The sequence below is a fragment of the Periophthalmus magnuspinnatus genome, chromosome 23 (assembly GCF_009829125.3).
Source record: "Periophthalmus magnuspinnatus isolate fPerMag1 chromosome 23, fPerMag1.2.pri, whole genome shotgun sequence".
Classification (NCBI taxonomy): Eukaryota; Metazoa; Chordata; class Actinopteri; order Gobiiformes; family Gobiidae; genus Periophthalmus; species Periophthalmus magnuspinnatus.
Window position 1 is genome coordinate 12,505,314 of NC_047148.1, and position 21,580 is coordinate 12,526,893.

At 39.4% G+C, this 21,580-nt stretch overlaps 2 protein-coding genes across 2 annotated transcripts in view; one reads left to right on the plus strand and one right to left on the minus strand.

The window, feature by feature from the left end:
• Positions 1-440: 440 nt before the first annotated feature.
• On the plus strand, positions 441-4,766 carry cd36 (CD36 molecule (thrombospondin receptor)). The gene is made up of 12 exons (XM_033988918.2): positions 441-804; positions 1,105-1,265; positions 1,762-1,906; positions 2,119-2,271; positions 2,345-2,433; positions 2,521-2,570; positions 2,661-2,730; positions 2,875-3,062; positions 3,320-3,438; positions 3,519-3,592; positions 3,676-3,730; positions 4,248-4,766. The coding sequence occupies exons 1-12, from the start codon at positions 682-684 to the stop codon at positions 4,422-4,424; spliced, it is 1,404 nt and encodes a 467-aa protein (XP_033844809.1). The 5' UTR covers positions 441-681; the 3' UTR covers positions 4,425-4,766.
• A 1,214-nt stretch (positions 4,767-5,980) lies between these two features.
• The window catches only part of sema3c (sema domain, immunoglobulin domain (Ig), short basic domain, secreted, (semaphorin) 3C), a 35,741-nt gene continuing 20,141 nt past the window's right edge, over positions 5,981-21,580 (minus strand). The window contains exons 6-18 of the mRNA XM_033988917.2: positions 20,247-20,337; positions 18,307-18,426; positions 18,072-18,214; positions 16,778-16,892; positions 15,987-16,056; positions 14,780-14,924; positions 14,318-14,540; positions 12,002-12,090; positions 11,164-11,205; positions 10,796-10,953; positions 10,052-10,119; positions 9,046-9,176; positions 5,981-7,637 (exon numbers count right to left, since the gene is read on the minus strand). Coding sequence (XP_033844808.2) covers positions 7,215-7,637; positions 9,046-9,176; positions 10,052-10,119; positions 10,796-10,953; positions 11,164-11,205; positions 12,002-12,090; positions 14,318-14,540; positions 14,780-14,924; positions 15,987-16,056; positions 16,778-16,892; positions 18,072-18,214; positions 18,307-18,426; positions 20,247-20,337 — 1,818 coding nt within the window. The 3' untranslated portion in view covers positions 5,981-7,214. The remainder of the gene's footprint in view (positions 7,638-9,045; positions 9,177-10,051; positions 10,120-10,795; positions 10,954-11,163; positions 11,206-12,001; positions 12,091-14,317; positions 14,541-14,779; positions 14,925-15,986; positions 16,057-16,777; positions 16,893-18,071; positions 18,215-18,306; positions 18,427-20,246; positions 20,338-21,580) is intronic.

Sequence of the window (21,580 nt, forward strand, 5' to 3'; positions counted from 1 at the left end):
AGTCATTTTTTATATTAAACATTCATTTATTTACAAATAAGTAAAACAGCCTCTGTCTCACAACTGTAATCAGTGCTATCACAGAAACTGATCAGGTGCACACATAGATAACATGTGACCACATAACCTCTTTTACTACACACAGATAAGCCTTTCCTGCAACATGCACAAAGTGAAAACACAGTTTTGCACCTAATGACAGGTGCACCTAGTTATTTGTAACATTTGCAACATTTTAAAGGGTGTTCAGTTTGTGCAAAGTCCCTGTGGGACTATGCAACAAATCAATTTCATAGGATCTTAAGATGTTTTATTGAGCAAGCATAATGCTGTAGTTGTTATCAGCAAACAAAAAATAAAACAGATAACTATAATCAATGTCTCAGAGCTGAACTTGAGACTTTTTCCATCCATCATACCTTATTATATAACCCTATTTATTACATTCACTTGTGCCTCTGTTGGCCTTGTTCCTGTACCTTCACCTGTGCTCCACTGATTTGTCACCACCACTGTTGCCTCCTTCTTGAGCTGCTGCCTCTGCTGCTGCCTCTGTTACTACCGGCTTCAAACAAACAGTCAGGGGCTGCACAGAGTCGCTCTCAGCAGTAACAGAAGGAGCCCAGTCTGTCAGAGAGGCAGACATACGGACACAGGAAGGACAGACACGCACACGCCACCATGGGATGCTGCAACGCAAGGTGCTGGCTGATCACCGGAGCTGTTTTTGGAGTGGCTCTGGCCATCCTGGGAGGCGTGCTTATTCCAGTGGGGAACATTGTCATTGAGGGGACAGTGAACAAGGTAGGCATGTTATTCTGTTGTATGTTGCTGTGGAGGGTGTCTCATAATGGTAAAATATGAGATCAAGGTGAATGAGGAGAAAGATAGAGAATGACAGTGAAATAGGCTCCTTTATGTTTTGAGATTTGCCTGATAAACAAAAGCTGAGCAGAATAATAATTTTCAGAGTCAACAGTGGAAAATAATAGCATCTGTCAGTGCCACATGGCAGAAGACAGAAATGTGTGCAAACCTTTCATGTATCATGTGCTGGCCTGCTGGTGATCTTGAGGCGTGATAAAAATAGACTTCTGGGTCTAGGAAGCTGTCATCGAGCCTGGAACAACCGCCTATGACAACTGGGTGGCAGCAGGGGCAACGGTGTACAGGCAGTTCTGGTTCTTCACTGTGAAAAACCCCACAGAGGTCATCGAGAATGGGGCAACTCCAGTGGTGATGGAGAGAGGACCTTACACGTACAAGTAAGCTCTGCAGGAAAGCAAGCATACGAGGAAGCCTGTTCTGAAATTATCTTCATGAGCTCATTAGTAGTGTCATTTTAACTGAATTGAGAGCGAATAGTTTGCAGATGAAAATTCTTGACTTAGTGTTTTGTCTATAGTGAGACCTCTGTCAGTAAAGAATGTAGTTTGGAAAAGCGTTGGATAATTTAGTGTGTTGGCACTAGAGGTTTATTTAAAAAGTCTGCCTTGTCTTACTACATGTACCTCATTATTAAAGTCCTATTTATTTGTTTTACATAATAAACCAGAACATTTAGTGGCACAAAAATAACCTACAGCTATATTAAAAGAAAGATGAGTTAAAGTCTTATCTTGTCCTGTAACATTATTTTTTGGCTTATTGATCTCCTCTTTACATCATTAATAAAAACTGTTGTTTCCAAAGTTCACTATATTACACATAGTATGTAAGCCATCAAGACACTGTTTTTAGACTATTTTATTGCTCTTTTAGGACAAGATTCCTCCCTAAAGACAACATCACGTTTAACTCCAATCACACTGCATCCTTTGTGTTACCGACTGTTGCCATCTTTGACCCCTCTATGTCTGCTGGAACAGAAGACGACGAGGTGGTCGTTCTGAACCTGGCTGTTGCTGTAAGAGAGTGTTACCTATATAACTTAATTTATCATGGAGCTACATGGTGCTGCTAATGCTGTTAGAAGTCACCTTTGGTCGTAGCCAAATAAAGACTGCAAATGTTTATGAGTGCCACTTATTGGCCAAGCTATTAAATGCAAATATATTTTGTCATAAAAGTGAAGAGTGATACCAGTGATGACAGATTGTTTGTGCTTTTCTATTACAGGGAGCTTACTCACTGGCTCCTAAACCACTACATGGTGTATTAGAGCGAAAGATGAACCTCACCAACTCATCCCTGTTCCAGACTCGTTCAGTGAAAGAGCTGCTTTGGGGCTACACAGACCCACTGATAAAAAACACAGTGGCATTGTTTGAAGTAAATATTATTCTCAAATATACATTTTAATAAATAACAGCATTTTAAACATTAAATATGTTTATTGTGTTAGAACGGAACATATGATGGTCCTTATACTGTGTTTACTGGCAAAGATGACATATCAAAAGTGTCAATGATTGAGACATATAGAGGGGAAAGGTAAGCAATGCCAACAACAACTGAATTATACTTCACTAAAGATTACCAGTGTCACAATACAACTTATATTAAATGTATTTTATTTAGTAAACTGAAGTTTTGGAAGGACCAATACTGTGATATGATCAATGGGACAGGTAAAGTACAGCTAAAACAAATGCAAAACAATACATTTCCTGTATGGTAGAATAACAGGTTTATTTATTTATTATTATTATTTTTTTCAGATGCTTCCTCGTTTGCTCCCTTTGTTGATAAAAAGAAACCACTGTATTTCTTCTCATCAGACATTTGCAGGTGAATACAAAACACACATCTGTATGTATTGTTCGATGAATAACCACTAGAGGGCAGGACAGAGCAATACTTATAAGAGGGTGCATTTTCTGTGATCCCTGTTGGCATGGTGACCGCAGCTCACCACAGTTTTTATCCTCATAGATCTGTTTCTGCGAGTCATATGAAGACCTATTCACTGAAAGGCATCAAAGTGTTCCGCTACTCTCTCTTACCCTCCACTCTGGCCTCTCCTGTGGACAACCCAGACAATCACTGTTTCTGCCATAACAAAGAGATTACTAAGAACTGTACCATAGCAGGCGTGCTGGACATCAGCTCCTGCCAGAACGGTCAGTTTGTATTTTTTACTGGTCCTCATGACTCATTGGAATTCATAAGATTGTGTAACTGTTACATTTTTTCTTGATTCCTTTTTTACAATTTTTTTTTCTTGGTTCATACCTGTGTTTATATTTTAGTTAATAGAATACACTTATTAGTACTTTTTCAAAATATTGGAAATATTTAGGGAAATTAAAAAGGATATAATGGATATTTGATTATGACTAGTTGTCCCCACTCTCTATATGACATTGTCTTTGAACAGGAAAACCAATCTTCATCTCCCTGCCACACTTCTTGTTAGGGAGTTCCATCCTAACAGAAAGTGTCCAGGGCCTCAATCCTATCCCAGAGCATCATGAAACCTTCCTTGACGTCGAACCGGTAAACAATACTTTCTTGGCAAACACTTGGACTCTTTTCCTACTTAGTTTTTTCCTAATATTTTGTATTTTTATCTCCAGACAACAGGATTTACATTGAACTTTGCCAAGAGAATACAAGTAAACATGATGTATGGGCCATCAAAAGTTATCACGTAAGTTAATTTAAAAGTATGCAAAGAAATAATACGCATTATTATTTATTAAAAGTTGTGTAAACATGTATTTTCATATGCAGGGTGCTTAAGAAAGTTAAGGATTATACGATATTCCCCGTTGTCTGGCTCAATGAGGTAAATAAATACTTTAAGTGCAACGTAGACAAAAGATATTTTAGTTTTTTTTCACATACCTATCCATCTAGTGCAACTGTACTTGGAAAGTGATAGTTTCAAATGACATCAAAGCATTAGTCTGTCATTTAAACAGGGCAAACACTGAACTTGTGTCTTAAATCACTTGTGCCGCATAAATGATAAAGTATATTGGTGTCCTGCCTTGCTTGTACTGCTTCTGCAAAAACATTTCTTCAATACAACGCTCAAACAACATTTACAATCTAAGCACAACCAATTAGCATTATTTTACTCAAGTAATCCTGCATTTGAGACTTGCTCGGAAAATGTCCGTTTTCACCCACCCCCTATCCCCGCCCACCTATCTGTACTTACCTGAAATTATAAAAAAAATAAAAATCAGTCATACATGTTAGTTTTTACATTTTTTCATCAAAAGTCCTGCTTCTATTATTAAGCCATTTTAGATCTTGTGATGAAAGGTTTATAGTTTTTTTTGTTTTTTTTCCCCCAGACAGCCACACTGGACGATGCCACCGCTGACATGATCAAGGGAGAGCTCGTGTCCAGGATCAACCTTCTGTCCATGGTGCAGAAGACTTTACTGGGAGCTGGAATAGCCATCGCCGTCCTGTGCTTCATTTCTTACTGCTTCGTTAAAAGGAATAGAAACCAAGGCAAACTGGCTTGAGAAGACTTTGCCAATGTACTTACTACTGGTGCATTTGAGCTGCTACTGAACACCAAGCCTTTTATATAGACTTGCACTTTTTGTAACCTCAGAATTATATATAAGGCCATATATTTTCTTTGATACTGTGATTTTGTAAAGCCCATGGAGGTATCTAGTGCTCCTTTGCTGGGTTTTACTTGGGACGACATATAATACTGTTAAGCTCAATCAGGGAAGTATTATTGCACATGGGCACCTATTAACTGTCAGGTAATCAACGCTTTAGGGACTTCTGCACAAAAGATAACATATTTGTGCAATATTCTGTAAATGTAATGTGATATTCCAGTAAAAAAAAACCTACTAAACAACCAGAGTTTTCTTTTTTTTTTCAAATAATGCATCTAGTTATAAGGATAATTCAACATAAGACTTTAAAATGAAGGTTTCTAATCACTGAGCACATACCAAAAATACCCGGTGACTCATTTTGACATTTAATTGTGCTAAAATAAAATACAATATAGAGTAAAATTAAAGACAGTAGTAAATCTGACCTGCACGATTTGACTCCTCTCTCTGTTGTTGTGTCCTTAAGCAAGACACTTAAATATTTTTTGGCAAGAATGCAGTGACAGACGCAACTATAGCTACAGAAAAAGTGAGTGTGGATTGAGTGTAAAATATAGCATAGCTACTAAGCGTTTTTTAAGAATCGATCAATACAATGTTAAGGATTAATGTGGTTAAAAGGTTAAAAAGACGCTGAAAAGTTCGACACTGGCACTTCGAATCCCATTCCTGGCATCAGCTCAGTTTGTTTTGTGATCTACTGGCCTACAGGTTAGACGTTTGAACCCAGCTCCCGCCAATACGTACAGTCTCGTGTCATTGGGCAAGACACTTAACCCTCCTTGCCTGCGGTGTCTGTGTCTGTCACCCATTCACACACATGCTCGAGGTGTTTTATATGTCCTAAAACTGGGAAAATCGCAGGGATGCTGTTCTACACACGTGAAACGGTTGGAAATGCAAAACCGTATGTAACAAATGATGGTTTAATACCAGCTGTGACAGACTATAAAATCTAGTAGAGCTGCTTTACTTCTCTAGACTAATCTCTTCATACAAATAACTTGATCCTGTCCTGCTAAACAAACGTCGACTGTGTATGAGCCCGTCAGGATTGATTCACTTTCTTCCTCACCTGGAGTGGTCCATAAATCAAAGCCCCGCTGGTAAAGGGCGACCTGGGGCTGATTACGCAGTGATGGTGAATGGGGCTGGAGTGCTTCAGTGAGACATCAGCGTTTCTCCACAGCAGGAGGCCACACTTGAGCTTTATGGCTTTTTAATGACCCTCAGAACTGCGTGCTATTGGGTTACTTGAATTTTTACAGCTGCTTCTGAATTTCCCATTGCACACAATACATACAAGGCATATTTAACCTGGATTTCAACAGTTATTCCATTAGAAAATTAAAGTACCAGACAGCTAAGGTTCAGTTACAACAGTGTCTCTCCCTCTGACGAAACACTTTGCTATAAGGTAATAAATTATGGTTAGATCATGGTAAATGTACACGTTTATTTTGATAATATTAATAAATAGATATGCAAGTACCATTACACTAACTTTACATGGAGGACAGTGCCACATACTAAAGTAATGACAGTATGAAGTAAAAACTACAGCTCCGCCTTTTGCAGAGACAGTCAGAGTTAGTAACACTATGTACACAACAAAGACACATTTGTACAAAACACGTTAAATTAAAAGCACAACTGTACAGGCATGACGCTATCTACATTAAGTAACATGTCTATTCACATCCATCTAATGTTCATGTCATCTACTGAGTAAACAGGACAGACCCGTGAGCGCTACACAAAGTGGAACATGTCAATCCACAGTTAACACTAGTATGTCGAGATTCTACTCTACATTACACTAACAAAATAAAAATGCATATGTTTCATTTCATAACTCCTGCTGATAACCGAGTTTCCCGATGACAACGTTCTATAACATAAGGTTGTACAACAGGCAGCTGCTTTCCATTGAGGGACTGTATTTATCTTGCATTTGAATTTGAGTCTAGTTCGACCTTTAAACCGCAAACGATTAACAAAACACTTCCCGGGAACTGAATTTCACATTTTGACAGCGTTTTGGAGTTAGTTCAAAGAGACAACAATGACTTATTCAAATAGATGCTGGAGGAGAAGAGGATTTATACATTCAGCTACCTACTCGGTGTGATATTTTTCTTTTCCTAAGCAGTGATATCATTTAATTGAAGTGGATTTTCAAGGTCGTAGCTGCACCGTTGTGATGCTGTGTTGTTCGGTCTCATGTCAATTGATAAAAAAACAAAACAAACGTCACAGAAATGTAATTTTTCAGTGATTCTGGTGAAGTTGAAGTGTAACAATATACTACATAAGAAATATTTCAGGGCTTCTTTTAAAGGATTTGAGGATTATAACGCAGTATCGGTATATATCATAAAATATAACACATGCTGAATTTGTCTTTTAGTTTTCAATGTCAGTTTCCATTAATTCAATAAAACGAATCCTCCAAATATTTAACTTAATGTCTACTAAATGTTGTTGTTTTTTTTCAGTTTGCACTAAACAGAAACAATCTTACATTTCCACAATATCAAAACTTTCTGTGGCTGGAGTATGTGTCACAGTTATCTGGTCAAAGTTCATGCATTCATTCAGCTGTTACTAAACCAAGTTGCTCTATAGCGCACAGTACATCCTTTTGCATTGCAGTCCAAGATAAGAAAGAGTTTGTCAGTCTTCTGGTAAGTCAAAACGTCGGTTACGGCTCTTCCTTCGGTCCAGTAGAGGCTTGAGTTTGGCCAGGTCCCCCCTCAGCGGTCCAAGGTGCGGGGGGTGCGGCTGCTGCTTTTGCTGGAGGTTTCTCTGGTCTCTCCTCTCCTTACAGAACTGCTGCACTGCCATGCTCTCTGCCGGGCTGAACGCTGACAGGAGGGCCTTAGGGTGCACCGAGCTCGCCCAGGCCCAGGGAGACTGCTGCTTGTCGGTCAGCAGACTCACCATAGCCTCGCTCAGCACCCGGAGGCGGAGCTTAGCGACCGTGCGTTTGAAGTTGTTCTCTGTGGTGAGGCAGTAGTACAGGCCCTGGTCAGAAAGCTGCACGGAGCGGATCAGGAGGCCGTGCTCGGTGGACACGACGCGGTCACTCAGCTTCACCTGTGGGATGGACAGGATCAAGTTTAATTAAATAAGTTAGTGCAAAAATATGATGTTAATTAATGGTGCACTGTGTAACTTTTCTGGTGGAGGGTTGTCTATATGATGATCCACAAATGCCAGTAACCTTGTCAAGATACAGTTTTTTTTTTTTTTTTTGTATTTTATTTTATTTATTTGTATTTTTATTGTTCAAAATACTCAGTGGGATCTCCTCTCCACAGATCTGATCTAGTGGCCTTGCCTGTCTCCATGGAGATAAATCAGTTTACTATCGTACTGTGGGACATTATATAATATCTCTATGGAGACATCAGCTGGCAGATCCTCAAACCGTAAAGTTACACAACACACCTTTAAAAACAAATACTCCAAAACTTTATAGAAGACAGTGTAGTTAGTGAGTACTTGTTGTAGAATAGAACTTTAAAATTGCAGTAATGTACGACTTAAGTACTTTATTGGCAGTTGTGTACAAACAAACTGCCCATTTGCAGACCCATTTAAAATGTTATGATCCCACGCAGATTGGATCTAGATAGACATTTCTACATGCTCCGTTCTCCACTGTTGCTTTTTGCAGTATAAACTGGACACTAACATGAGATCATTGAAGCCTGGGTCAGTTCAGTGGGGTATATTGCATAACTATTGCATAACTAATATATCCACATTAGATAATTAACATTTTAGAAGTTGTATTGTATAATTATTTCAATACATTATTTCTATAGCCTCTTAATGATTGCTTCCTTGTCAAAAGAGCTCAGTGCGACCTGTGTAGATATAAATGATTAACAGTTGATAAAACAAAAATAAAACATGTTTTATTAAGAAAAGTCTTAAAATGAGCTTGAACTTTCCCCTCAGGTTTCTATGATCCACATTAGGCTCTGGGTGTCCCCTGCTGTTCAATGTTCACTGTTTGTTTTATTATAACGTTTCCCTGTAGACAACTGAGTCATTAGTCAGATCCTGCCTCGAGTGTGATTTGTATCAGGCTCATTATTATTACTCCAGGACATATGAGGTGTGATCGAGCCAGTGAGCTCATTCACTTGACTTTATTTGATTTCATTTGATGTACTGCTTAAACAAACAAAAACTATCCCTAACGATAACAGGGCCATTGTGTGACGACATCTCCCCCATGTATTTTTGCAGTATTCTTATGGTCACATATTTACGCAAAAATGTTATGAAGCTTTAACATTTGTGAGTAATATGAGTTTATTCAAAGATGGATTACATATGAATTACGGCAGAAAACGATTCATCTACTGAGACAAGGAACGTTTATGTTGATTTGGGTGTACAGTACACCTACAGTAGAGTAACCTGAGAGACTATGACGTCCTAATTAAATGAATAGTTCTTTGCTATACATGGGACAACGTCTATGAGTCACCTCTTTCCTGCGATCATTGTCCCTCTGTATGAGCCAGCGGATGGAGGCCTGAGGAGACTTGGGGATGCACTCCAGAAAGGTGGTGTTGTTTTTCACACCGTACTGCATCATCTCCACGGCGTTCCTGTAGGCTGCGAGTCCAAAGAGAGAGACAGTCAGAATCAGACGTCATCCGCTGACAAAACACAACAGATGGGCGCTTTATTCTGCCCCTAAATCCCAGCAGCCTCAGAGTGAAATGTTGACACAAAAGCTTGGGCAAACACCTGCGCGGAATATGAAATTGCCTTGTTTTTACAGCCAGACAAACAACACACAAAGCATCGCACCAACCTGTTTTGCTGCTACATAATAATAAATAATAATAATAATAAATAATACACTTTTATTTGTGTAGCACATTTGGAAACAGTTACAGTAGAGCTTTACAGTACTGGTTTAACACTCCATTGTGCATGTGACAAAGAGGTGGTTAATTAGCAGTAATGGCCATATGCCTCACTCCCCAAAGTCTGTGTTCATTTACAGATGTAAACCGTTCAGGGAAATAAGCGACTCTAGGGAATAAATCCTCTTGTCTCATTATGATTTCTGTTGACGGTCCATTGGGCAAACTCCAGGAAGTTAGCCTAAGGTACTCAAGCAAAACACATAGTAATCTACATATTACTACCAAAATTTCCCCTCAAATTTAATTTAATTTCATGTTTTTTAATAATCATAATTAGATTCATTAAGGAATTCATTGCAATTATTTTTTATGTTTTTATTTTTACCACTCCATCAAACTATGTATCTCTTTGTACACAATGATTCATATAATGCGGCTCTCCAGATGTATCCAGGCTTTAGACCGGCACAATGTGTTGGCCACAGTGCATGGCTGGAGAATACTCATGGAATTTGCTATAAATATTGTAAATAATGAATATATTTATAAAGAATATGGTCCCAAACTTCGACTTCAAAGAGCAGATTCAAATCAACGCACGCAATCCACATGTACCTTTCAGATTGAATCCTCTGCACTGGGTTAGTGGGTTTCCATGAATAATATCTTGCCTTCTGCTTCTCCTAGAAAATAAACAACACATTAATAATAAATAAATAAATACATAATAAACCTAATAAACACAGTATACAACGCTGTGTATTTCTTCAAAATTATGCAAAAAGCAGGTAATGTCTTCCAAAAACATTTAAAAAAGCGTGTGCTGATAGCCAATCCGACTTCTCACACGAATATCTGACATGTTTCAGACACCTTTTGCGGAGGAAATGTTTCTTTAGGGCATCTGAACTGCACTTGACCGAAGTCTGACATGGTGAGGCAGACCCCAAAAGAGGCCCAAATGTTCACTACTGAGGCATCTGCGTTTTGTCACGTCAATAACCAAACGACAAAAGTCATTAGTGACATTTTGAACTCTTTTCAAAGGTTGTGGAGGATGATAGCGTATTCTGAAAAGGTAGTGGACAGTTATGAAAACTGAACGCCAATGGATGCCCAAGAAGTGTAAAAAATACATTTGAAGCTGCATTTGAAGCTCTGAAAATTCTTGTTTTCACCTCTCCCGTATCTACTGCTGCTGCTAAATCATTCATTTCAAACATGTTATTTAAAACATGTCACATCGGCATTTTTCAATAAAAACACAAGAAAGTCTGATGCTTGTTATGGTGAAATGTACTATAAGAAAGTCATTATACCCGTTGCTACTGATAAGCCGTTTTAGATCAATATCAATACCTCTTTCCAGTCGGGTAAAAGCGCGAGCAGCTCAGACCATCCCAGGCACAGTAGGGGTCCCGGGCCAGGCAGCAGTCTGCGCAGGCCTCTCCATACGCCTGACATCTGTGCAGTGAGACCTGAGAGACTCCAAACTCTGAGCTGACGTAAAGCTGTTGCTGTAAAGTAAACAGTTCAAATGTCAGACGCCCTGTTTGCCTTAATAAGTGGAGAGCTGACAGCAAAATGAGCCACAATTACAGCTTATTATTTCTCTTCCTCTGGGACACTTGATTCAGAGGAGATCAACATTTCTGTTTTTACATGCAGCGGGTTAGTAACATATTAAACTCATAAAACTACAAAAATATAATGAACAGCCCACTTACCTTTTTAGAGGAGATTCTCAAGTTTGTCACCGGAGCTTGGTTCTGAAAAAAGTTTTAAATGTTTTTATATACTGCTTGTGTATATATATATATTTCCCTGTTGGCAGTACCAAAGTGTGCAGCTATTTTTATAGGTTAGTATAAAACATAACTCTCCATTTGAGCACATATGGGAAAGTACATTGCAGGTGATGTTATACTTTTCTTAGTACTACAATATAGCATAAAGAGACACCTTTCAAAAGCAAACACATTGTTCTCGACAAATAAACTGGCCTGGCCTTGTCTTGCCTTAAGACGGTTTCCAAAAGTCCTCAAATGCCATCATAAAAATCCTTGGTAAACCACTGTTTCCTGCTCCACAAAATGAAACACACTGCTTTAGGGTATCTCCTCTTAGCTGAACTTATGTGAGACTGCATTTTATTTTATTATGGTTTTTAAAAACTCCAAACAGCTGAATGGTTTTGTTTAAAATGTAACTGAAGAGACACAGTATGTATTCCCATCAGCTTTCAAGCAGATGCTTCTTTAAGTTTCCTTGGGGCATAAATCAAACGCGCCCCTGTCTGGAGACCTGCTACGGCCAGAGTGCGGTGCAGATCAAAGCGGGAGGACAACCTCTAACAGCGATCACAGCCTCATCACACATCCTGCGCTCTGAAGCAAATAAATGGTACAAAAGTTTAACTGAGAGCAAAGGCATATACGTGTGTTTTTCATCGTAGTCTGAGCGGCGTCTGTCTCGTGAATGCCACCTGCTTTGTTCTGCGCTTGGCCTTTAAACAGAGGCTAGACTCAGAAAAAAGGATGAACCGGGGAGAAAAGAGGAGGATACCTTAAATACTTCCAGCTCCTCCAGGATCAGGTCCTCTTGAAGGGACTGGTTTGTGGGCAGGACAATCACCTTCTGGATGGTGCCTTTGTCTGAGGGCAGAGAGCACATGTGTTACAAACTGTGAAGCGAACGTGAACCTTTACTGAACTTTTACTGATAAAGCAGCACATACACAATTGGTTAGAAGACATATGATACAAAATAGGCATTGCGTTGTGCATTATGATGTACTGGAACTTCTTCACAATAACTATACCTTGACTGGTCTTAATATAGCATGAACAAATACCGGTAGTACATTTCAGGCTTAGTAACGTCTTTCTTTCTTTATCTTTATTTATACAGTTGAACCTCTCTTTTTCATGTGCGCCCAGAACTGAAGAAGTGCACTCCTATAAGAAGTGCACTCCTATAAGAAGTGCACTCCTATAAGAAGTGCACTCCTATAACTTTTTGACCCGTTGACAGATTTAACTTTTGTCTTTTACTATTTGATCAGACCTGGATGACTGGAGGATTACATATACATCTATAAATTCCATATAAAACATTGAAAACAGGAGCAGGAGTGTATATTAAAAGTTTATCCCCAGATTATTAAATTGCGATTGTGTCACCAATGTACCCAGTTTTGCTTTTCTTTGGAGTGTATTCCATTTTTGAGAAGCAAAACAGTTAAAAGCCCTCTCTGTGATCTGGTATTAAATGTTCCGGTATCAATGATTAACAAGCAGGTGAGGTATTCTGTCAGTTTTTGAAGTAGTCCCTTATAGATACATACATATTCATGCAGTGCTGTTCTCTTATAATGGACAGTGATGGCTAACCCAGTTTTTCATAGAGAGTACAGTGATGGGTTTCAAGTCCATCACCTGTAATAAAATGAAGGGCAGAGTGAAACAGTGGAGAGGCTGAAGTCTGCAGTACTTAGGAGTTAGGGTATTAGTGAAGTAGATACTAATCCTGAATGGCAATTAAAAGTGTTACCCAGATATCTATATTACTTCTCCAACCATTTGAGCTAGCTGTGACTACATTGCATTATTTTACATGATCTGTATCTGTTCTTTTTTTTTTTTTTCTCATGAAAATCAAAAAACAAACCATCTAACTGTGGTGAGAATGTAAGTTTGCAGTGACAGAGAGAGGACACAGAGAGGGCACGGCACCAGTGTCATCAATAAAGTCTGTTTGTTCCACTGTGCCGCAATACGAGCTCCTGGAGGCTCCTGATAAAGAAGTGTATCTCCTCTCCTCACCTGGATAGGCTAATAAGAGGAAAGATGTCCCCATACACTTATAAAGACAGTGTATATCATAATAAAGAAAGAAAGAAAGAAAGAAAGAAAGAAAGAAAGAAAGAAAGAGAAAGTGTCAGAAGTCACCTCCAGTCTCTCTAAAACCTTCAAATCAGGCTAGAAATCAAGGGGTAATAATGGAGTCGGACTTGAATTTTTACAGTCACATCAAATCAACAACATCTGCAGCTTTTCACCATCTAAAAACCATTGCAAAAGTTAAAGGCATATTGTGAAAACCAGACTTAAAGAGACTTATCCATGCATTTGTCTCTAGTAGGTTAGACTATTGTAATGGGCTGCACACTGGCTTCTCCAAATGAGCCTTAACACAGCTGCAGTACATCCAGAACACTGCTGCTCAGATCCTGACTAGAACAAAGAAGTACGAGCACATAAGTCCTGTGCTCAGGTCTCTGCACTGGCTCCTGTGGCTCAGAGAATAGACTTTAAAGCAGCTCTGTTTGTGTACAAGTCTTTTAATGTCAATTCTCTGATGATGATTTGTGATTATTTATGTTTTGATTTGTTATATTGTGATTTTAATGTCTTTCTCATTCTAAAACACACTTTGACGTACTTTGTGTATGAATTGTGCTATACAAATAAACTCGCCTTGCCTACTCATGTTCATATCAAACATTTTTAACAGGTAATTCATATGCTGTTTAACTTGAATAAGTACTTTAGAGCAGAATGTAGCAGCGGGTGTATGCGATGATAAAAGCAAAGCTGTGGAGTAGTAAAAAATGCAGTACCTTTACACCAGACACAATAATGTCAGACTAATAATCGAGGGAGATAAGTGAGAATATTGCATGACTCATGATTTTGCTTAGAAACAACTTGCCAATCATTCACTTGCGGCATTTACACAAACCTTTCTAATCTAATCTCCTATCTAAACTCCTATCTTTAAAGCCAATAGCAATAAAATATTCTTATAATTACGAGCTGACATGCAGGACAGTGTGCACTAAATTCTAATGAAGAAATTAAATCTGTAGGAAACTTGTACCTGTGCCCAGGAATAACACTTGATAGTTCCCATCTGCAGCAGCGACCTGATCCACCACTACAGCTGTGTATTTGTAGTCAGCTCCGGTGCGCACCACTAGGGGGCGCCTTCCCACGGGGTAGATTGGGTTGAACATAACTGGGTGGTTTCTTACAAAGGTCACTACATCATCAGGAAACTCTTTGGTTGTTTGGATGTCAGGGGTGAAAGCTCCTCCTGGACACTGCGCAAATCATTACAACATATTTAAACGTGATAAATACTTCAAATATTTGTACTTTTACTTATGGAATAAATTAGCCAAAATTGCTCCCGTACAGTAATTCACTTTTTTATGATTTTTTGTAAGTATGCTTTTATTATTATGATGCTTATGGACATCTCAAGCCAATTTAAACTTTCCTTTATTACGTTACATCCACCATTAATAACATTCAATTGTAAATGTTTTATAGCGCTCACAGTGCCAGGTCTGGGATAGGGGATGCGTCCCTGGAAGGCCACCCACTGGAAGTTGGGTCCATCTCTGTGAGCAAACGGCCCATTGAACACAGTGAGGATGTCTGCCATGTTGTACATACACACCGCCGAGCCTTTGAACACCGAGCTGCGGAAATAAGATTCAAAGTATATTATCGTTGACAGACAACACAAACAGGAGACCCACCCTGGTGAACGTTCCTGTTTATGAGTACGAATATTTGTGAGGATGTCTGAGTTAAAACATGGTCTTACTCCACAGACTTCCCTTCAGGTAATTTAATGTGGTTTGGCTTTAACACGACATAACAGGAGCTTTGTGGAGAGAGGAACAGAAGCGTATTGTGTCGAGATGGGGAATAACAGTGAGAGTGGAGACCTGGAGGACCTGGCTATTTGCTTTGGCTGTGTTTTCTGAGTGGGAGAGCTCTAATGCAAGAGTTGTATGATCCAGAGGTTACTAGTGGATCCAGGCCTGTGGACCAGAGGCTTAAGCAGATGAAGTCAATTAGACTTCAGAACTCGAGGATCAAGTGACCACACCTTTAAGCTTTACGATTTGACACGGCGGCTACTATCGCATATAGACCACCGGGTCACACTGAGGACTCTTGCAGCCTATATAAGCACACTTGTAACCTTTCCTATTGATGTCGCATTACAAAAATTGAGTTCTGAGATTGTATTTATGAGAGATTTACGAGATTTTACACTATCTATCTTTCTATTAACACACCTGAATAAACAATATCCATCAATTTGACATTGAGGCTATGATGTGGCTAGAAATTACAGCAGAAGTATCCCGTTCTTGTTGCTACTGCCGCTACAGTAGTGTAACCAATACTTGAGGGACTACTAATGGTACTTAACTGTTGCCCTTTCAAAAAAAACTCCCAAAAAAACCTACAAGATTACAGCTGTCTTGGCACTCCCTCTAGACTCTGTACAACACAAAAGCTATGCACAGTGTTAGCGCCGCCGCAGTGAACAGAATGAATCACTGGCGCTAACACTCACATGGAAAGCGCATTAAAATGGAGGTCATCTGGAAAAGACAGTCAGATGCTGTTGTTGTAATCTGTGTAAACATGTCTTCACCAGAACACATGACAACCTACAGCAGCAGCATCCTTCCTGATCTGCTCAGACGCTCCGAGGGTAAAAGAATGTTACAGTTGGCTCTTACCTTGTCGACGTGAAGACTCCAAAAACCAGAAGACCTTTTGGTTGATCAGTCTCCAGTAAAAACACGCTTTCTGCAGAGGAAACGCATAGTACTAAATGTAATAATCACGTGCTGTGATATCACCCCATGCACCTCATAGCAAAATGTCATCAAATACAGGAATTTACAGGTGGATATATGGACGAAATTAGAATATAAGACCCCGACAATGGTGCTAAAAGCTATGACAAGAGTAACAGTGCATGCAAATTCTGCTTATCTCCTTGAAATGTTGCAGAGTATAGCGTATAACTGATCTATTTTGCAATTATTCCTTTACATATGTCTTTTTTATTGCTCAAACATGAAAATATACTGTGAGTAGAGCCAATACTCCACAGATCTGACTAATAACTAATAACTCCATGGAGCTAGTTAAGTTTTATGCTATACTGTAGAACATTCCAGCTTAAACAATAACATCTACAAGCAAATGGCGAACCCTTACACCAGAAAAGTTCCATGGTGCGTCTTTAAGGTAAGCCAAAACAGCAGGATTGTTGTTGGCTGTGACTGATAAAGGTCTAACATTGTAAATCCAGGGCAAATACATGTCTCTTCACATATTGTTTGTGAAGAAAACAGTGACTGGATTCATTAAAACTAGAATATCATGCTTTCGGGAATAATAATAAAATTGCTGCCACACGTTTTCTTAGTAATAACACATGTTCTGAAGTTGATACGTGAACCGTGCAAACAGAAAAGTGCAAAGAGCTAAAGGCCTAAAATAGCATCAGAGTGCAGCTAACCCAGTTCATCAAAGTGTGTCTCGGTGCCGTCCTCCTCCAGAACAGAACACACCATCCGCGCCTTGAGGAACGTCGTCCATTTGTTCACCAGACTCCGCTGGCCGCCAATGTCATTCTGCACAAACAAAAGAGATGAGTCACAACAGAACATGCTTGGTTTCTATTCTAGGGCTCATTATTCAAGGCTTATAGTCAAACTTTATAATACATGCACACTGGAAATGTTCTGTTGTGTGAGTCTTTGTTTCTATTGTTTCAACAAATGATATGCCAAATTATTAGGAAAGGGATATTAGCTCAGTTGTTTGAGTGGGTTGCCAACATGAAGCATTGGTGTGACATGTTATTGTTCACCCACCTTGCCCTGTTCACCCACTTTACCACCTAAGATAGTATTTGGCTTTCAGAGTCATCAGATTTAAACTCAGTCTATATCAGGGCTGAATTTGGGCTAAACATGGTCTAAAATTAAACCTTATATAATGATCAACTCAAAAAAATCAATACTTTTGTCTCTAAATAAAACATATACCCTATTTTCCCAGACTATAAGCTGCTCTGGAGTGAAGAAAACAACATATATAAGTCGCACTGGACTATAAGTCGCATTTTTAGGGGAATTTATTTTACGGAGACCAATAACAGATATTTTGTCTTTAAAGGCAAGTTATAATAATATTAATAAAATAGAGAACAACAAGCTGAATGGCAGTACAGCATGCTAACATAACACATTTATATTTATTCAGCTACATGAAGCATAGACAACGAACTGTATACGTGTCTGGTATGTTAACGTAAGATATTAATAGTTGATCAGATAACTAAAGCATGAAAAACAAGCTAACAGGTTTACTCTTGAGCTCAGTCTATATCACTAAATCTATTGAATTCTTCATCCTCAGTGTTGCTTCTGAACAACTCCGTCAACTCCGCTTCTTCATGGCTGTTATCACAATCAACAGATTTTCTTTTAGGAGGCATTTTTCTCTGTCTTTCTCAGATATCTTTTAAATTACTGTAATGTTGAAATTTTTGACAATAACGAAGATGTGAAATTATATATTTTAATAATTTCACATATAAGTCGCACCTGAGTATAAGTCGCATCCCAGCTAAACTATGAAAAAAATACTGTACTCAAACTGCAGAGTACGACCAAAGGTATATCTACCCCACTTTGAGAAACATCACTATAACAGTTTGTACTACAGTGCTGTTCACATGTTCTTATTATAAATCCATGGTTGTTCCCCCCAGGCTCCAGACTATAGACTCAGCCTGGCAGACTTACTGGACACACTCGGGCTACCATGGTGTGGATGTTCTTGGTGTTGCCGCTGTTGTCTGTGAGCCTCTCTCTGAAGAAGAAATACAGCTTAGCGTCATTGGGGTCTGTCCCGTCTGGTATCAGGTGAGCGTCGATAAAGATTGGCTCTAGAAAAAGACAAAAACAACAACAGATTTTTTAGGTTACAGTGAACAAAACAGCTAACTGACGCTATTTTTTTATGTTTACATTTACTCACCGCTGAGCCACTTGGAGTTATGCTGGTCTGTCCGCACTGCGTTTCTTTTGGTGAGGCTCCTAAAGATGGCAGCATCTGTTCCCATGAAGTCAATGTACATCCCAGAGAACAGCTCCTGATCTGAATCAAGGGAAAAATAGCAGTCAGCTTGCATTATATTCCACCTGTGTTCAATCAGCACTGACAATTGAGTTGTTTTAGACGATCTGTCTGCTCATACTCATATTTTATTTTGAAAAGAGCTAGCCCCACCAACATAAAGCACTCAAGTGTGTCTATTGACATATTCAGTACAAATAGGAGTAATTGAAGCTGACTACCATACTTAAGCATCCAGATGACAAACGTTCAGACAATCTCAAACAGTCCCTTCTTCTTGCACGCCCTGTACTCACTGGATGCCTTTTGCAATTCCTTTAGTCTTGCTTCATTGTTCTCAGTCTGACTCCAAGTGTTTATGTGATCAGCGTTACGAGAGCAGTTTCTGAAGCGTGCAGCAGACACGGCCATAAGGTCACTCTGATGACAGCACACAGACCATCAACGCCACACATGTCCACACTTCTGACATGTCACATAGCAACACACCCGAACCACACCCAAGAAATATGTCTAAAGTGTAGCCCAGGTCAGCTGCGTGGGGCTGTATACGGCTCTAGTCTCCAAGCATAAACGGTTTTGTTTATAGCAGTTGCTCTGATTAAGCACATAAAGCACCCAACGTTTCTATTTCATGTGTTGTAATAACCAATAAGCTGACCAGAACTGAAGAAATAGCCTGGATGAGCAGCAAAACTTTTTCACTCCTACAACTTTTTGTCCAGTTGTCAGAATATAATTTTTTTTTTTACTATGGATCAGACCTGGACGACTGACACGACGACATCTTACGTAAACTATGTAAGTAAAATCAGTGCCCAAGAACATAAGGACAGCTCTGGAAGATGAGACTGAACTGGCAAACTTTGTGTTGACAGGCGAATGCTCTAACTACCTCTACTAGTTTGTGTGATACTCCAAAGTTCCTGGACAGCTGCCGAAGTACACAGGTATGACTGATCAGAAGTTATGCCACCTTTGCTCTACAAACTCCTTGCTGAATCACTGCCTCTGCACTTATCATTCCCCTTCCCCGCCTTTACGTCAGAGCCCCCTCACGCTGCCTCTCCTCTGGGCATTTTGGCAGAGCTTCCCCTGCTACGGCTGCTGCTCCTAACCGGCTCTGCTCAGGTGTCAGAAAGTGGAGCTGAAGGTGCAATGTGTCTCCTCCAGTCCTGTCAACAGCAACCCTACACCTCTGAACCAATCACGCATCAAAGAAATCACGGAAAAGGACACTGCAGCCAATCCACGGGGAGAGATTAACTGTGTTTGATGTCCACAACTTCCACTTTTAGCTTAAGTACCACCCAGGCTATTTTTATTATTTTACAAACAAATACCAATTGACCTTAATGTGCGTAATGGCTTAATTTCGAGGTGGAGTAAAGACATAAAACATAGAGCGAAGGTGTGGGTGAGTACAGAGACTAGAGATTAAAGACAGTTGCAATGACATAAATACACATCTTGAGATCTTAGGGAGTGACAGGGATGTCTAAAGGCAGAAATATATTAGTTAGTTGATGCTGAATGTGTTTGAGAGATGTTTTAAACTTTAGACATATACTTTATTCATGGGTTTCAGGCAAGATATACATAAGATATACTATTTTGATTTGATTCTGTTGTAGTTTTAACAATGGAGGACTGCTGCCATTGCTTGAAACCCATGAATAGTTAGAGGAATGGTGATATTAATACTAGCAACAGTCCTGATATGAAGTAGAGCTCGTCGATTTAGTAGTAATAAGTGTAAAAGCCTATTCTGTTTCAATTACTGTGTTTTTTATGGAGTTTAACGCTCATATATCAGGAAGCAAGCGTCACAAAGCACCTACTGAGCATGACGGAAACGGTGTTGACTTGAGGGTTGAAAGAGCACCTCCCTTTTCCCGATTCACTCTTGGAGTCGATGTGAAATACTTGTTCCTGTCACAGAGAGGAGAAGAGGTTGTATTGAGCAGACAGTTTTATAAGATAGGTTTCTCTTCACTACTATAAAACTGCTTTTAGGAGGGAACCAAATGTCCCTTAAGGTAGAGCTGTTCACATTTTCCTAGTCGTATATTTGAGGTTTTAGATAGAGAAGTCAAGACCCTCTTTACATTCCCTTATGGAACAGTAAAGAGAACATTCCATTACAGAGAAATGAAGTTTTCTACAAAAACAGCTTGGTGAACATCCCTCGATTTGAAGCGGGGATGCTGCCAAGTGGCTTTCTGTCTTTAGGAAGATTTGGGCTTTACAGTATTGGAAATGGTACAAAAGCTTTTCAGTCCTGATACATTTGGTCGGCCCGTTGATGATTTGAGCCTCATAAATGGTCATGTCATTGACGTCAGCTGGGACAGATTGTTAAGGAAAACGTGTCTGAAATATGTGTGTTTAAGTGGTTCAGGAGGTGGTTTGACAGAGATAGTTTGGAACGGTGTTAACCACGAGCTGACTTATAGAGGAAGTTATTGTCACTTCATTATTCAGTGTGGAATATGTTAAAATGATATAATGAGTGACAAACTAAAAGGCTAAACTAAGGATCTGAGTGTGTTTTGGTGCTCAACGTTACAACAGTGCCAGTTAAAACACATAACATCATTCAACGTCTCCCTCTCAGGTTCAGTAACTTAGTATTTATAAGTTAACAGAGACTATTACTGCATTGATCATTCATTATTGTGTGTTGCTGTGTAATGTAGTCACATCTGAGCAAAAAATGGTTCTTTTGAAAATCAAGAAAACTCTGCATTCTATTAAAATAAATTGCAAGTAAACTGTAAGTAAGAAAGGCAGTGCAGTTAATGCTATGAGGAGATTGTGGCTTTGGATTCATAACCTTGAATGTGTTCACTGCCTAACGACACAATATAATAACAATGCCTTACACTTATGCGCTTTACAGCCCTGTGGAAGTCTTTCAAAGCGCTACACTGCAGTCATTATTCACTCACTCTGTACTCGGTGGTAAGTCACAGCTGCTCCAGACTGACAAAAGCCAATCCACGCCACTGGCATCTGACCAACACCGATTATTCATGTATTCACGCACACAACTTTCATACAAGGCAATGTGGATGAAATGTCTTGCCTAAGGACACATCGATAGAACCAGGTCTGAGCGGGAATCAATCCTCCAGCTTTTGGGTTGGGGGTGGGGGCACTGCTCACCCACTGT

What these genes read in the sequence shown, in the direction of transcription:
- cd36 (XM_033988918.2), top strand. Translation starts at nt 682, where the DNA reads ATGGGATGCTGCAACGCAAGGTGCTGGCTGATCACCGGAGCTGTTTTT. An exon ending in TGATATGATCAATGGGACAG is followed by an intron (nt 2,571 to 2,660) that starts GTAAAGTACAGC and finishes TATTTTTTTCAG; the next exon opens with ATGCTTCCTCGTTTGCTCCC. An exon ending in CCTTCCTTGACGTCGAACCG is followed by an intron (nt 3,439 to 3,518) that starts GTAAACAATACT and finishes TTTTATCTCCAG; the next exon opens with ACAACAGGATTTACATTGAA.